Source organism: Artemia sp. Qi Xiang Cuo, chromosome 18 (assembly GCF_049724085.1).
Source record: "Artemia sp. Qi Xiang Cuo chromosome 18, ASM4972408v1, whole genome shotgun sequence".
NCBI classification, from domain to species: domain Eukaryota; kingdom Metazoa; phylum Arthropoda; class Branchiopoda; order Anostraca; family Artemiidae; genus Artemia; species Artemia sp. Qi Xiang Cuo.
In genome coordinates, this window is record NC_142811.1 from 43,969,984 (window position 1) to 43,986,988 (window position 17,005).

The window sequence follows — 17,005 nt, forward strand, 5'->3', positions numbered from 1 at the left end:
TATGGTTTTTGATTTGTTGATTTGCAATTCAACGAACCTTGGAAGTGATTATATATTGAATTTCTGAATCGTTCAGAGTTAGTTCCTGTCTTGTCTTGATATAGTCAAGCTCTTGTATAGTATTTGCTTTGTATAATAAACACATAGTTTATAGTGAAAGAGACTCTTCTACCTCCTCCACAAGAACCCATAACTGAATGATTCGGATACATTACCAAAACGCTTATCAAAGTAAACCCTTTATCAGAAGAAAGAAAGGTTTACATAGGAGTCGGAAACACGAACGGGACAAGATAATTGACACCTATTTCTAGGTCAATGGATTTACGTAAGGTTTCTCTTACATCACAATTCAACCTTCAGATTTTGTTTTTAATGAATATACTAACAAAGGAACATATCGTTTCAAGACAATGGAACAAACATTGAATTCTGTGGATTTAGAAGTTTTAGCTACACAGATTTATAATGTGAGTTCTGTTTAGTAAATTTTCTTAGGTTTTTCCAAATAAAATCATTTTTTATGGCCCTCCCCCCTCCAATATATTCAAATTCAGGGTATATCCCTGCCCCCTCAAAAAAATCTTTATACTTTGTTTCAAAATATACTCTTTTTTCTAGTACGTAAACCCCCTCCCCCCACTCCCACCATTCGTCGCCATTTAATTCTTTCAATTGAAGTTATTACTCAAAGAAGTGTCTTTTCTCCTTGATGCGTTTAAAGCATCAGAATCTTCACACTTGCGATTTAACCTAACCTGTGTGTGAATATATCTCAAAAAGGGGCATTTTGTAAACAACCTTCGTGCGTGTCAGGTTAGAAATTTAACAAAAACAAGTGTGGTTGCTAAACAGGGGAAGGATTAAGGGTACAGGCTTTTACATAATTCTAAACGGTCTGAAAAAGGGATGAATTATTTGCAAAATTAAAAGAGGTATTTTTAGGACATGGAAATTATGAAAAAGGCGGATGCTAACCGCCCTTTAGAGTGCATATTTTTTTAGGTACATTTGAAAGAGCTTGTGGGAAAACGAGAGTCATTATTTCTTTTTTCTAGCTTTGTTTCGATAAAGTTTCTTTTATATTCTCAGGGGGTGGGCATGAAAACTATGGTTTTTAACTTTGATAGTATTAGGCTAGAAAGCAATTTCTTTAATTTAGGTGGGACGGTTGCTATAATTAGATCTATTTCTCTTACACTCTAAACGAAAGACATCTTTTTTATCACAAGCGGAAAACGGTTGCTTTTGCAGAAAATTATACCTTATGAGGGGAGTGTTCTATTCTCAAATGACTTTGATGAAAGCAAATACTTTCGTTATTAAGAGAAATAATGGTTTAGTTAAATTTTCAATGTTTTACCTTCCGGGAAAGGAAGGGATGGGATAATTTAAATGCTATTATTATCAGATAGGAAAGTATATGAAAATGTTGGATATGTAGTAAGTATAAATAGCAAAAATAGGCAAACCGTTCTAGTACTAACAACATACCAAAGGAGGTAAGCATTCGACGCTTGATAATTAGCGTTTCATCAAACAAATAATATAACACTCTCAGACTTTATCATGAAAGGATAGCAAAACATGAATTTCTACTACTGCTATTACTAGCAGTGCACTGTAACATAAGGACACCTAAGGCCAATACAGCTACGTTTTATTAAGAAAATATCTGAAAATGTTTAAGATATAGTACAAATGGTTTGCAAAAAACATGAAAATAGAACTACTACAAGCAACTTGCTGCAACATAAAGCCAAGCAAGTTTTCTTTCAAAGATACCATATTTTTCTTAGAAGTAACAACTTTTTCGTCTATGATAACAAGTTTTCTGTCGGAAGGAGCAAGTTTTCCTCACCACTAAAAAATTTTCTCATCGAAGTAACCGTTTTCGTCAGTTATAACAAGTTTTCTGTTAGAAGTAGTAAGTTTTCTGTCAAAGAGACCAATTTTTTCTTAGAAATAACAATACCTTCGTTTATGATAACAATTTTTCTGTTAGAAGTAACAAGTTTTCCTTAACACTAAAAAATTTTCTCCTTGAAGTAGCAACTTTTACCTTGACGCTAATAAACTTTTACTTAACGCTATCAAATTTCTCCTAGAAGTAACAATTTTTCGTCAGTGATTACAAATTTTCTAAGAAGTAGAATGTTGTTTGTGAAAGACACAAAAAATTTCATAGAAATAAAAGATTTATCTTTTATAATATCAAGTTGTCTGTCAAAAGTAGCAAGTTTTGCTTAACACGAACAAATTTTCTCATCGTAGTAACAACTTTTTCCATAATACTAACAAACTTTTACTTAACTCACTCAAATTTTTCTTAGAATTAATATATATTTTCTTAACAGTAATAAATTTTTTCTAATAACACCAACCTTTCCGTCAATGATAATAAATTTCACTTTAAAGTTACAATTTTTTCGCCAATAATAACAAGTTATCTATTAGAAGTAACAAGTTTTCTGGCAATGATACAAAATTGTTTTTAAGAAGTAACAATTTTTCATTATGATAACAAGTCTTCTGACAGAAGTAGCAAGATTTCCTTAACACTAACAAATTTTCTTTTCGAAGTATTAACATTTTCCCTTTAATACTAACAAACTTTTACGAAACACACTCAAATTTCTCTTTGAAGTAATAGGTATTTGCTTAACAGTAACATATTTTTCTAAAAGCACCAACCTTTCCGTCAATAATAATAAATTTCTCTTAAAAGAAACAATTTTTATCAATGATAACTAGTTAGAAGTAACAAGTTTTCTATCAAAGATACAAAATTTTTCTTAGAAGTAAGAATTTTTTCGTTATGATAACAAGTTTTCTGCCAGAAGTAGCATTATTTTCTTAATACTAACAAACTTTCTCTTCGAAGCATCAATATTCTCCATTAATACTAACAAACTTTAACTTAACACGCTTAAATTTCTCTTAGAAGTAACAAGTATTTTCTTAACACTAACAAATTTCTTCTAATAGCACATAGGTTTCTGTCAAAGATACCAAATTTTTCTTAGAAGTAACAATTTTTCATTATGATGAAGCTTTTTCTGCCAGAAGTAGCAATATTTCCTTAACACTAACAAACTTTCTCTTTGAAGCATCAATTTTTTCCATTAATACTAACAAACTTTTACTAAACACGCTCAAACTTTTCTTAGAACTAACAAGTATTTTCTTAACACTAACAAATTTCTTATAATAGCACCAAGTTTTCCGTCAAAGATAACAAATTTCTCATAAAAGTAACAATTTTTCGTTATGATAACAAGTTTTCTGCCAGAAGTAGCAATATTTCCTTAACACTAACAAACTTTCTCTTCGAAGCATCAATATTTCCCATTAATACTAGCAAAGATTAATTTAACACGCTCAAATTTCTCTTAGAAGTAACAAGTATTTTCTTAACACTAACAAATTTCTTCTAATAGCACAAAGGTTTCCGTTAAAGATACCAAATTTTTCTTAGAAGTAACAATTTTTAATTATGATAAAAAGTTTTCTGACAGAAGTAGCAAGATTTCCTTAACACTAACAAATTTTCTTTTCGAAGTATTAATATTTTGCCTTTCATATTAGCAAAATTTTACTTAACACGCTCAAATTTCTCTTAAAAGTAATAGGTATTTTCTTTACAGTAACATATTTTTCTAATAGCACCAACCTTTCCGTCAATGATAATAAATTTATCTTAAAAGTAACAATTTTTCGTCAATGATAACTAGTTATCAGTTAGAAGTAACAAGTTTTCTGTCAAAGATACAAAATTTTTCTTAGAGGTAACCATTTTTTTGTTATGATAACAAGTTTTCTGCCAGAAGTAGCAATGTTTTCTTAACACTAACAAACTTTCTCTTCGAAGCATCAATATTTTCCATTAATACTAACAAACTTTTACTAAACATGCTCAAATTTCTCTTAGAAGAAACAAGTTCTTTCTTAATACTAACAAATTTCTTATAATAGCACCAAGTTTTCAGTCAAAGATAACAAATTTCTCATAGAAGTAACAATTTTTTCGTTATGATAAAAAGTTTTCTGTCAGAAGTAGCAAGTTTTCATTAACACTAACACATTTTTTAATAAGAGTGAAAACTTTTTCCTTAATACTAACAAACTTATACTTAACACAGTCAAATTTCTCTTAGAAGTAAGTGGTACTTTCTTAACAGTAACATATGTTTTCTAATAACACCAACCTTTCCGGCAATGATAATAAATTTCTCTTAAAAGTAACAATTTTTCATCATTTATAACTAGTTATCAGTTAGAAGTAACAAGTTTTCTAGCAGTGATACCAAATTTTTTTAGAAGTAACAATTTTTTCGTTATGATAACAAGTTTTCTGCCAGAAGTAGCAAGCTTTCCTTAACACTAACAAATTTTCCCTTCGAAGTATCAACATCTCCCATAAATACTAACAAACTTTTACTTAAGACACTCATATTATCTCTTAGAAGTAACAGGTATTTTCTTAACACTAACAAATTTCTTCTAGTAGCACCAAGCTTTCCGTCAAAGATAACACATTTCTCATAGAATTATCAGTTGTTTGTCACTGATAACAAGTTATCTGCTAGAAGTAACAAGTTTTCTGTCAATGATACCATATTTTTCTCAGAAGTAACAATTTTTTCGTTATGACAACAAGTTTTATGTCAGAAGTGGTAAATTTTCTTTATCACTAAAAAATTTTCTCCATCGAAATAACAACTTATTCATTAAAATTAATAAACATTTACTTAACACACTTAAATTTCACTTAGAAGTAACAGTTTTTTTCTTAGCAGTAACAAATTTCTTCTAATAGCACCAAATTTTCCATCAAAGATAACAAATTTTTCTTAAAATTGACAAGTTTTCTGTCAGAAGCAGCAAGCTTTCCTTATCACTAACAAATTTTCTCATCAGAGTAACAAATTTTCCTTAATACTAACAAACTTTTTCTTAACACACTCAAATTTCTCTTAGAAGTAAAAAGTATTTTCTTAACAGTAACATATTTTTTCTAATAACACCAACCTTTCTGTCAATGATAATAAATTTCTCTTAAAAGTAACAATTTTTCATCATTGATAACTAGTTATCAGTTTGAATTAACACGTTTTCTGGCAATGATACCAAATTTTTTATTAGAAGTAAAAATTTTTTTGTTATGATAACAAGTTTTCTGTCAGAAGTAGCAAGTTTTCCTTATCACTAACAAATTTTCTCCATCGAATTAATAACAGTTCATTACCCGTGTCACTGCTCATCACAGCAGTCATGCCCATCGCAATGGTCCACTCCGCTAATAATTGGGTACATTTTCGCATATTTTTTTAAATAAAGTTGGATTCTATTCATTTTTAAGGTCAATTTTTTGCATAATTTTTAATAAAGTTGGGGTTTTTTCATTTTTAAGGTTAATTTAGTCTAGGTTATGTGCAGGCTTGTTACTACTGGCAGAAAGTTATCATAAACGAAAAAATTGTTCCTTCTATGAAAAATTTGGTATCTTTGACAGTAAACATTCTACTTTTTACAGAAAAGTTGTAATCACTGATGAAAACTTGTTACTTCTAAGAGAAATTTGATACTGTTAAGTAAATGTTTGTTAGTATTAAAGTGCAAGTTGTTACTTCAAGGAGAAACTTTTTAGTCTTAAGGGAAAATTGCTACTTCTAACAGAAAACTTGTTATCATAAACGAAGATATTGTTATTTCTAAGAAAAATATGATCTCTTTGACGGAAAACTAACTACTTTTAACTGAAAACTTGTTATAACTTACGAAAAATTTTTGCTTTGATGAGAAACCTTGTTACTGTTGTGGATAACTTGCCACTTCCTGCAGAAAACTTGTTATCATATTCGAAAAAGTGGTTACTTCTAAGAAAAATATGGTTTGTTTTAAAGAAAACTTGCGTGGCTTTATGTTGCAGCAAGTTGCTAGTAGTTCTAGCGTCATGTTTTTTTGCAATTCATCTACATTACATGCTCAACATTTTAATTTGTATTCTTGGGAAGCCATATCTTAGTTGGCCACATCTTTCATTTTGTTAAAATGTTTTGCTAGTTATATTAGCAGTATTTTGATTTATTGCATGTCATTCAAACTAAAATCTATTAATTTTCTCGATGAAACGTACTTTTGTTAACCTCAGATGGCTTAGTAGTTCAGTAAGTTGTTGGTACTAATAGTATTATCATGTTTTTGCAAGCCTTTCTTACTATACCTTCAACATTTTCAGATATTTTCCATGATAAAACTTGTCTGTATTGACCTCAGGTGGCTTTATGTTGCAGTAAGTTGCTAGTAGTAGTTCTATCTTCATGTTTTTTGCAATCCATTTGTACTGTATCTTAAACATTTTCAGATATTTTCTTAATAAAACGTAGTTGTATTGGCCTCTGGTGTCCTTATGTTGCAGTGAGTTGATCGTAGTAGTAGTTTTTCATGTTTTTACATGTCTTTCATACTGAAATCTATAAATTTTCTAATATTTGCTCGATAAAACGTACTTTTGTTGACCTCAGATGGCTTAGTAGTGCAGTAAGTTTTGTTAGTACTAGTAGTATTATCATGTTTTTGCAAGCCTTTCTTACTATACCTTCAACATTTTCAGATATTTTTCATGATAAACCTTATCTGTATTGACCTCAGGTGGTTTCATGTTGCAGCAAGTTACTAGTAGTAGTTCTACTTTCATGTTTTCGCAATCCATTAGTGCTATGTATTAAACATTTTCAGATATTTTCTTCATAAAACATAGTTGTATTGGTCTCAGGTGTCCTTATGTTGCAATGAATTGCTAGCAGTAGTAGTAGTATTTCATGTTTTTGTATATCATTCATACTATAATCTATGAATTTTCTAATATTTTCATGATAAAACGTACCTTTGTTGACCTCAGGTGGCTTAGTAGTGCAGCAAGTTGTTAGTCTTAGTAGTATTATCATGTTTTTGCAAGCCTGTCTTACTATACCTTCAACATTTTCAGATATTTTCATGATAAAACGTATCTATATTGACCTCAGGTGGTTTTATGTCACAGTGAGTTGTTAGTAGTAGTTCTATTTTCATGTTTTTTTGCAATCCATTTGTACTATATCTTAAACATTTTCAGATATTTTCACGATAAATTGTACTTTTGTTGACCTAAGACATTTCCATGTCCCCTCCCCCTATTTTAATGTTTTTGCAATACATTAAATATTGGTATTTGTTTACATGTTTTAAATGCAATTAATCAGGATTTTAAGGGGCCAATATCTCAAATTACATCTTGGATATGTCCGGATATGATTTGCAAAACAGCTAAAAGTTTTAAAAAATAGAGAGTAGTGCAATTGTAGCTATCTAACTTCATCTTCCGGACCTGGATTCCGTCTCATCGGAACGATTCAACAGTGAGCAAACCCTCCTGAATTGCGTTGGGATGATCGGATTCCGTCCCTTGAATGAGACAACACTGACCAAACTCCCCCACATCGTGCGGGGTGGGTGGGAACAAGAATTTTTCCCTTTGTACATTTTGATAATTTTGCTGAAAAAAAAATGTGTCCTGGGTTGCGCCAGGGTTGAGATAAACCGTATGGTGGACTGAGTACTCCCTCGGTGGCGGCCTGCGCTCGTGGTGGTAGCCTAGTGGAGGGAGGGTCGCTGCGGGGATATGGATTACTGGGGGAGGGGATCTAGTCGATCCCAAACTAATCTGGTAGAGATTAGTTTGTGGTAGACTTATCGAGTATGAAAAAATTAATATAGTAAGAACAAATTTATTGTAAGATTACGATATAAAACTCGTCAAGAATATCAATAAAGAGATTTATCGTAAAATGATATATGAGAGCTCTTCCAGCCTGATTTTCGATGTTTAAAATCCATTCCATAGAGTAACCTCTTATGTTGTCCTTAAAGGGCCACTTTTTCTCGTCTCTTAGAGCATATTCTTCATAATATTCACTGTTATATCTTGCACTATGCACATTTTTCTTTGAGTTTTCATCAGGATACTATATTTTGAGATATCTCTGTAGAGATAGGCCTCTTTTCCACGTCTCTTCTTTCGATCTTCCTCTTCCTTTTCTGTCATATTGAACCTTGTTTTATGCGAGCTTGCTTGCAATCTGTATAAATTTTTCTCCGTATCATGAATGATTTTTCTCCTAATTTCCTTCAGATTCTTCTCCTCTATCCCTACGTCCACACTGTCTAAGCTTGCTGTAGTGGGTTCATGAGAATGCTCAAAATCATTATAGTGTCCTTTACATATAGAACAGTCACAATAAAAGGATATTTCTAGCTCGACATGATCAACCAAAGGGTCAGGCATCTCATGATGAGGGGCAGATTGCGCAGGCATTAACGGCTTGGAAGGGGCCAGATGAGCTATGGATGGGCTAGGCATCGTCGACCGTTTTAGTGGTGTGGCATTATTAGTCCTTGCCCTTTTCATTAGGCTTGTCAACTCTGTGATTTCCTGGGAAAGAATAAAAATTCAGTATTAAATAATGACTCCCTGTTACAAAAGAAGAGAAATTAGTGAAAGTAGGATTTTTATGAAAAGCCTCTTAAACTAATAATTATCTAAAGAGCAGATAAAATCTATGAATACAAAAATAAGAGCATTTAAATTGCCCCATCCCTTGCTTTCCGGGAAGCTAAAACATTGAAGATTTACCTAAAACATTATTTCTCTTAATAACGGAATAACGGAAGTATTTGCTTTAATCAAAGCAATTTGAGAATAGAACACTCCCCTCATAAGGTATAATTGTCTGCAAAAGCAACCCTTTTCCGCTTTTGATAATAAAAGATGTCTTTCGTTTATAGTGTAAGAGACATAGCAACCCTCCACCCTAAATTAGAGACATTGCTTCCTAGCCTAACAATATCACAGTTAAAAACCATAGATTTCATGCTCACCCCCTGAGAATATAAAAGAAACTTTATCGAAACAAAGCTAGAAAAAAAGGAATAATGATTCTCGTTTTCTCACAAGCTCTTTGAAATGTACCTAAAAAATATGCACTCTAAAGGGCGGTTAGCATCCCCCCTTTAACATAATTTCCATGTCCTAAAGATATCTCTTTTGATTTGGCAAATAATTTATCCCTTTTTCAGACCGTCTAGAATTATATAAAGCCTGTACCCTTATTCCATTCTTTGTCTAACTGCCACCCTTGTTCTTGTTAACTTCCTAACCTGACACGCGCGAAGGTTGTTTACGAAATCCCCCTTCTCGAGAAATAATCACACAGGTTAGGTTAAATCACAAGTGTGAAGATTTTGATGGTTTTAAGCGTATCAAGGAGAAAAGACATTTTTGAGTAATAACCAATTGAAATAATTAAATGGTGACGAATGGTGGGAGGAGGGGGGGGGTACAGAATATAGGAGGGGAGGAGGGGGGAGGCAATAACGTAGTAGAAAAAGAGTGTATTTTGAAACAAAGTATACACATTTTTTTTTGGGGTGGGGGTATACCCTAAATTTAAATATATAGGAGAGGGTGGAGGGTTATAAAAAATGATTTTATTCTGAAAAACCAAAGAAAATTTACTTAACAGAACTCATATTATAAATCTTTGTATCTAAAACTTCTAAATCCACAGAATTCATTGTTTGCTCCATAATGTTTTGAGACGGTATGTTCCTTTTTTAGCATGTTCATTATAAACAAAATCTCAGGGTGGAATTGCGATATAAGAGAAACCTTACGTAAATCCATTGACCTAGTAATAGGTGCCAATGATTTTGTCCCGTTCGTGTTTTCGACTCCTATGATTGGCCTAGAAAGCGACACGTGATCCTGTTCCCGTTAGACGGGGTTATCTGACAATGATGTAGACTCCCGTCTATATACATTAGGCTTATAAACATCAAACAAGTTGACCAACAAACAGAACAGAACTATGAAACGCCATCAAACCATATAACCAACAAACAATATAACCATCAAATCACATTACCATCAACAAACAGAACCATGAAACAACATCAAACCATCAAATCATATAACCATGAACAAACAGAACCATCCAACCATATAACCATCAAACAGGTCTAGAAAGAGGTGTCTTCTTGTACATACAGGGATTCTAGGCATCTGATTGGTCTAGAAATAACACTTTAACCAAGGACATTAAATCTCATCCCAAGTTTTTACCAAGGACATTAAATCTCGTCTAGGCTTTTATCAAGGACATTAAATCTCGTCAATGCCCATATATGAACTCCCGTCAGAATTCAATAATAGGTTCCTACTTTGATTTATCTATTGGTATCAAAATTCCGATTTTTAGAGTTTCGGTTACCATTGAGCCGGGTCGCTCCTTACTTACAGTTCGTTACCATGAACTGTTTGATTCTTTGACTTTTTAGGAACGTTTTCGCTCTTTCTCAAAAGTTATACAAATTTTCTCTGGCTTCCAGGACTTGTGAGCCAAGATGAATATTATATGAGCCTAGAGCCTATTATATGAGCCTATTATGTGAGTTCATGAGCCTATATGAATATTATATATCTGGAGTCGGCGTAAAAGCTAATTCACTTGAAGTACCTATTGTTATCAAAATTCCATGCTTCAGAGTTTCGGTTGTTATTTGGCCGAGTTGCTCCTTACTTGCAGTTTGTTGTCACGAACTATGTGATCAATTTATCAAGCTTAAAATCCAATCCCAGATAGGGAATTGGTGGCGAACATGGACATTAGTTCTATGGCAAAATTATATAGGTATCTCTGATACCCATATTACAAGACTCCCATGACTTGAGTGGATCGGTTTTTCTTGGAACTAAAGACTCCCTACTGAAAATCTGGAAAGCCGCGACAGATGCAGTTTCTTGAAACACGAATTGAAGTTATATGAGTATTATTATATATAGTTTCTTGAAACGCGAATTGAAGTATGTGGTAATCGTGACGAGTGTGATCTGAACAAGGCCTATAAGCCTAGAAGGTATTGTATCTAGCCAAGCCTTTCGGAGGTTCTCAGCAACATTTGAAAGTCTTCACTAAACATAGTTTGCGAACAGGCTATGTGAACTTCTGGATACAGCTGTACATGCTTTGTATCAGCATAGAGGAGTCAATGAATCGAATACATTATTTTTCTTCTCGACCATTTAGAAAACAATTTTCTCTGTTGGTTCTTTTCAGCTGGATATTCATCGATAAATACAAAAAAAGCAGAAATAATATCGTTAGGTGTCTCCCTAGCCTCATTGCAGCATCACATGAAAACAATTTTACGTCACACTAATAATATTTCTTACATATTAAGGACCGTTCTTCCACACTTCAGTGCATTTGCCTAGTATACCTTGCATGGATAAGACCTTCAATAAAGCTTTTCTATCGACTCAATCAAACGCTTGTCCATGACTTGTAAAAGTGAGGACTAAAGAGGTAAAGGGGTATGATGACTCAGGTACTTCTCAATTATTAATCTGAGAATGAAAACTTGATTGACAGATCCTATCCTCTACCTAAAACCGCACTATTCTTCTCTTAAAACCTCATCTGCAGCATCTCTAAGTCTAAGAATTATCATCATACTAAGTAGTTTGCTTCCTAAAAAACAAGCTAATAACAATTTGGCCCAAAAATTCCTGTTTAGCGGCTTATGCATCCTCTCCCCATAAAAATAACCCGCTGATCTTCCAGCCTTCCCTCGCAGCTGGTGATTAGTAGAACATTGATGTATAACCGTTAGTAATACCGTATTTAAGAATATTGTCTATACCTCTATATGATAATTCGTTTATTTTCTATGGAATCTTTATACGTTTGGGAACGAATGTGACATGCCATGTTCTACTACCAAATGGTAGTACAATTCCTGAAATCGAGAAGAAATTCATCTTGGTTTCTGAGCTGTAATACAATGGAATATTTCATAATACGAAAAGGGGTTTCTACCTTCTCTCTAACTCCCTGCTATTTACATGAAAGTTTAACTTTTTGCTCCCAATGCTTTAAGAACGACTGCCCGAAAAAGGGGGATCGGAATGGGAATTTTTTTTTCATAATGATTTCGTATACCGTCACAAATTTTGTTGTGAACCAAAATTGATACAGTTCGTGATTATTTGTGATATTAAATACTGATTCCTACCTCTAATTAAATCAAAATCCAGATTTTAGAGTTGCGTACCCAAAACCTATATGCCAGATCATTACTTTTACATCTTGCACTCGCTTATATATTGAATACTTTTATTTAATTACAATGGGATATTAGGGGCTTAAAATGAAATTTGAAGCAGTTCGATTCCATCTTTGTATGGAATTAAATATAAAACACAATTTTGTTCAACTGAAAGTAAGGACCAACATTAAAACTCATAACGACCAAAAATTATATGAGGGGGTTTGCCTCCTCGTCAATACCTTGCTCTTCACCCTAAAGTTCGAATTTTTTTTCCAACTCTTTAAGAGTGATCCCCGAATCAAAAAGGCCGTTTAATTAGAATAAATAGCTCTTTTGAAAGTACTAAAACATCTTTAGCGTAAAAATCAAAGTATTGACGAGGAATGAAGCCCCTCATATACGCAATAATCTTTGTTCTTTCAGTTGAAAAAACCTGTTTATTTATTTAATTTTGGATCATTTTTCAAATAATGCCGGGAAATCTGGCACCCCTTCATGGAAAATTCCCCTTCCCTATGAAAAATTCCTCCATGTAAAGATCCTCCCACGTAATACCTTCCCCCCGTCCGCCTTCGCAGAAAAAATCCCCCTGAAAATGTCTGTATACTTTTCAATAACCCATACTATATGTAAACAGTGGGCAAAGTTCATAACTTGCAGCATTTCCCCCAGGGACTGTGGGGGATTAAGTCATCCTCAAAGATGTAACTATGAATTGTTCGACTATGTTGAACAAAATGGCTATCTCAAAATTTTGATCAGGTGACTTTGGGAAAAATGGAGCGTGGGGCCTAGTTGCCCTCCAATTTTCTGGTCACTTAAAAAGGGCACTAGACCTTTTAATTTCCGTTCGAATTAGCCATCTTGCGATATTTTAGGACCACTGGGTCGATAAGATTACCCCTGAAAAAAAAAACACATAAACGCGCATCCCTGATCTTTCTTCTGGAAGAAAATTACAAAATTCTACATTTTTGTATATAGGAGCTTGATACCTCTACAGTAGGGTTCTTTAATGTGCTTAATCTAATAGTACGTATGATTTTCATTAAGATTCTATGACTTTTAAAGGGTGTTCCCTTTTTTTGAAAATAAGGCAAATTTTCTCTGGCTCTTAACTTTTGGTGGGCAAGATTAAACTTAATGTAACTTATATATTTGAACTCAGCATAAAAATCCGATTCTTTTGATGTATCTATTGATATCAAAATTAAGTTTTTTAGAGTTTCGGTTGCTATTGAGCCGGGTCGCTCCTTACTAACAGTTCGTTACCCCGAACTATTTGATTTGGTAAAAAAAAGAAAAAAAAAGAAAGTGAAACAAGAGAGTGTTAAACTTGTAGCCTGTGTAGTCTAAATAAAAAAAACTCCAGGTGGACTTTTTTATTTGAAAAAGTAAAGAAATACAAAATTAAATCTTATGGTGTTCACCAATAGCGTAGACCTGCACCATAGCCATATCCACCATAATATGGACTGTAAAGGCCCCTGGAGATGCCAGCACCATAAGCTCCATAGAGTCCACCATAGCCAACACCATGTCCAGAGCCATAGCCGAAACCATAACTTGGAAGGAACGATTCACTTCCTTCAATGTCTGTGGTCACTTTTTTTTCTTCTGCTGGTGTGCAGAATGCAATGGCGAAAAGACCAAGGAAAACCTAAAAGAATACTTAGAGTTGACTATATTGTGCTTTTTAAAAGTACTTTACTTTGAAAAATGATCCACATGGTATGAAAAATTGTGTTTTTTTTCTTTTTGAATATACCCATTTGTTGAGTATTCTGTCATCAAATAAAACTTTGACTTCATAATCTGCTGAATCGATGAATTTATTTATGTATTCTGTGTATTCCTATTATTTAATTATACAGGTCCTCCTAATTACCTCAAAGTTCAGTTATAAACGAGGAAAGTAAGGACGTAGTTAGCAATACATAAGAGTATAAATATATATATATATATATATATATATATATATATATATATATATATATATATATATATATATATATATATATATATATATATATATATATATATATATATATATATATATATATATATATATATATATATATATATATATATATATATATATATATATATATATATATATATATATATATATATATATATATATATATATATATATATATATATATATATATATATATATATATATATATATATATATATATATATATATATATATATATATATATATATATATATTATTTATATATATATATCTATATATACATTTACATGAGCGTGTGTAAAACTTATAAAAGTTTTCTAAGTTCCCTTTAGCAAGAAATTAGTCCCCCTTTAATCTGGATTTTTTCACATTTTTTCTTTGAAAAAACTCATCGTGATTCTGTAATTGATTCACACTAAAAAATACTTCGACTAAAGCACTTTTCTTCTTAGAATGAGTCCTTGCAAAAAAAGGAAAAAAATGTCTTCGAGGTAAATCCATAAAATCAGTGTAACATTTTTATGGAGTAATAGCATTATTAATTCTAAAAATATCAATCTTATTCTGAGGGCTTTGTATGTACAAAAATTACTTACAAGAAATTTCATTATTGTTATTAGGTTTGGGTTTATGATTTGATCAGGCAACATAGAATCAAATACTGATATAAAACTTTGTTTGTTAGCTGCTTATATTTAGAAATCGCCCTGCTTCTTGGCCTTGAATTATAGCACGTGATGCATTGTTTTAATCAGTCTCGAGAATTATGACGACAACCCATTATTCCATCCTTTCTTCTTCCCGATCTACATGTAAACTTTGTTCGGAATTGGTTGACCTTAACTTGATTATTTGACGATATTTGAATATTGATAACACCGTCATAAAGCAAACTTCTTCCGGATTTGCCTTGGCTTTGGTTATTTTACAAAATCATTAGATTTTCGTGTAACAGGGGCAGAAGAGAGGGACGAAAACACCCGTAAAAATACAAAAATAAGGGCCTAAAACAGGTTTCCTGACGGTTTTGGGCATTCCCATGGAAAATCTATTATACTCTTCTAAATTTGGCTTTACGTCTCCTCATTGAAATTAAAGGTCTCCAGCTGAATTCAAACCTGGCCACGCCTCTAGCGTTGTATATGTTAAGTTAGATTTAAAGAATAGAAATAACCATTTCAAATATCACAGTATTATAGCCTTATAAAAGTGAAATAAAAAGGGATTAAAAAAGCTTGATTCATTTGTGACTTTCCTCATTAATAAAACAGAGTTATAGGATACAACATGAATTTTCTAAAATAGGATATTTTTTCTTCTCTGTATCTACTAAAATATGGCGAAAGTAAAATTACAAGCGTGTATTAATCTTGTTGAAAAATCAACAAGCGTTTGAAGTCCGAAATCAAACAGTTCGTGGTAACGAACTGTAAGGAAGGAGCGCCGCAGCTCAATAGTAACTGAAACTCTAAAAAACGGAATTTTGATACCAATAGATGCATCAGAAGAATCAAATTTTTATGCTGATTACAAACATATAAGTTTTATCAAGTTTAGTCCTACCCATCAAAAGTTACACGTCTGAGGAATTTGCTTTATTTTAGAAAAAAGGGGGAAACAACCCTTAAAGTCACAGAACTTTAATGAAAATCGCACCATCAGATTCAGCGTATCAGAGAATCCTACCGTAGAAGATTCAAGATCCTATTTGCAAAAATATGGAATTTTGCATATTTTTTTGCCAGAAGAAAGATCACGGATGCGTGTTTATTTTTTTTTTTTTTTTTTTGTTTTTTTTTTGGATTTTCCCAGGGGTGGTCGTATCGTTCCAATAGTCCTAGAATATCGTGAGAGGGCTCATTTGAACGGAAATTAAAAGTTCTAGTGCCCTTTTTAAGTGACCAAAAAATTGGAGGACAACTTGGCTCCCTTCCACGCTCATTTTTTTTCCCGAAGTCACCCAATCAAAATTTTAAGATAGTTATTATGTTTAGCATAGTCGAAAATCTGATTAATATGTCTTTGAGGATGACTTAATCCCCCACAGTTCCCGGGGGAAGGGCTGCAAGTTATAAACTTTGCCCATTGTTTACATATAGTATTGGTTATTGAGAAGTATACAGGCGCTTTCAGGAGGAATTTTTTTCAAGTGGGGGGTCGGAGCAGGGGTTCCGGGGGAGGATATTTCCATATAGGATATTTCCTTGGGGGAAGGGATATTTCTAAGAAGGGGGTGCCAGATTTCCCAGCATTATTTTAAAAACCATAAGAAATTAAATAAAAAACAAGTTTTTTTCAACTGAAAGTAAGGAAGAACATTAAAAGTTAAAACGAACAGAAATTATTACGTATATGAGGGGGTTCCCTCCCTAGTCAATACCTCGCTCTTTATTATAAAGTTTTTTTTACTACTTTCAAAAAAGCTATCTATTCTAATTAATGTCCGATGTGTGGGGACGAAAATGATGATTTAATTCATTTTTTATGTTTTTGTAAGGAGTTAAGAAGTTTGAGAGAGGAAATTTTTCCGGGTTGGTTCGAAAGCGAGGAATGTGTGGAATATATATTAAGAGATTGAAATTTTCTTGGGATTAGGAATTTTGGAAGGTTTATTGGACTGGGCATGGAGCAAAGAGATCATTTTCTTTAGATTTTTTTTATTTTATTTTTGTTTTGTTTATAATAAGGGTGTTTTTATTTATTATTTTTGAAGTGTATTGTGTAATAACCATGATCGTAAACCATGGCCGTAAAGGGTGAGGTATTGACTAGGGAGGGAACCCCCTCATATACGTAATAATTTCTGTTCGTTTTAACTTTTAATGTTCTTCCTTACTTTCGGTTGAAAAAAACTTGTTTTTTAATTTAATTTCT

The 17,005-nt window shown here is 32.5% G+C and overlaps 2 protein-coding genes across 2 annotated transcripts in view; one reads left to right on the top strand and one right to left on the bottom strand.

Annotated features, from left to right (window-relative positions):
* LOC148941523 (ras-related and estrogen-regulated growth inhibitor-like protein) overlaps nt 1-17,005 on the top strand; it is a 387,592-nt gene that overhangs the window by 88,264 nt on the left and 282,323 nt on the right. The window lies entirely within an intron of this gene.
* On the bottom strand, nt 13,518-14,773 carry LOC148941527 (uncharacterized). Its single transcript, XM_089104315.1, has 2 exons — nt 14,728-14,773; nt 13,518-13,810 (listed from the first exon to the last, which is right to left on the bottom strand). Exons 1-2 carry the CDS (start codon nt 14,737-14,739, stop codon nt 13,577-13,579), a joined length of 246 nt encoding a protein of 81 aa, XP_088960441.1. The 5' UTR covers nt 14,740-14,773; the 3' UTR covers nt 13,518-13,576.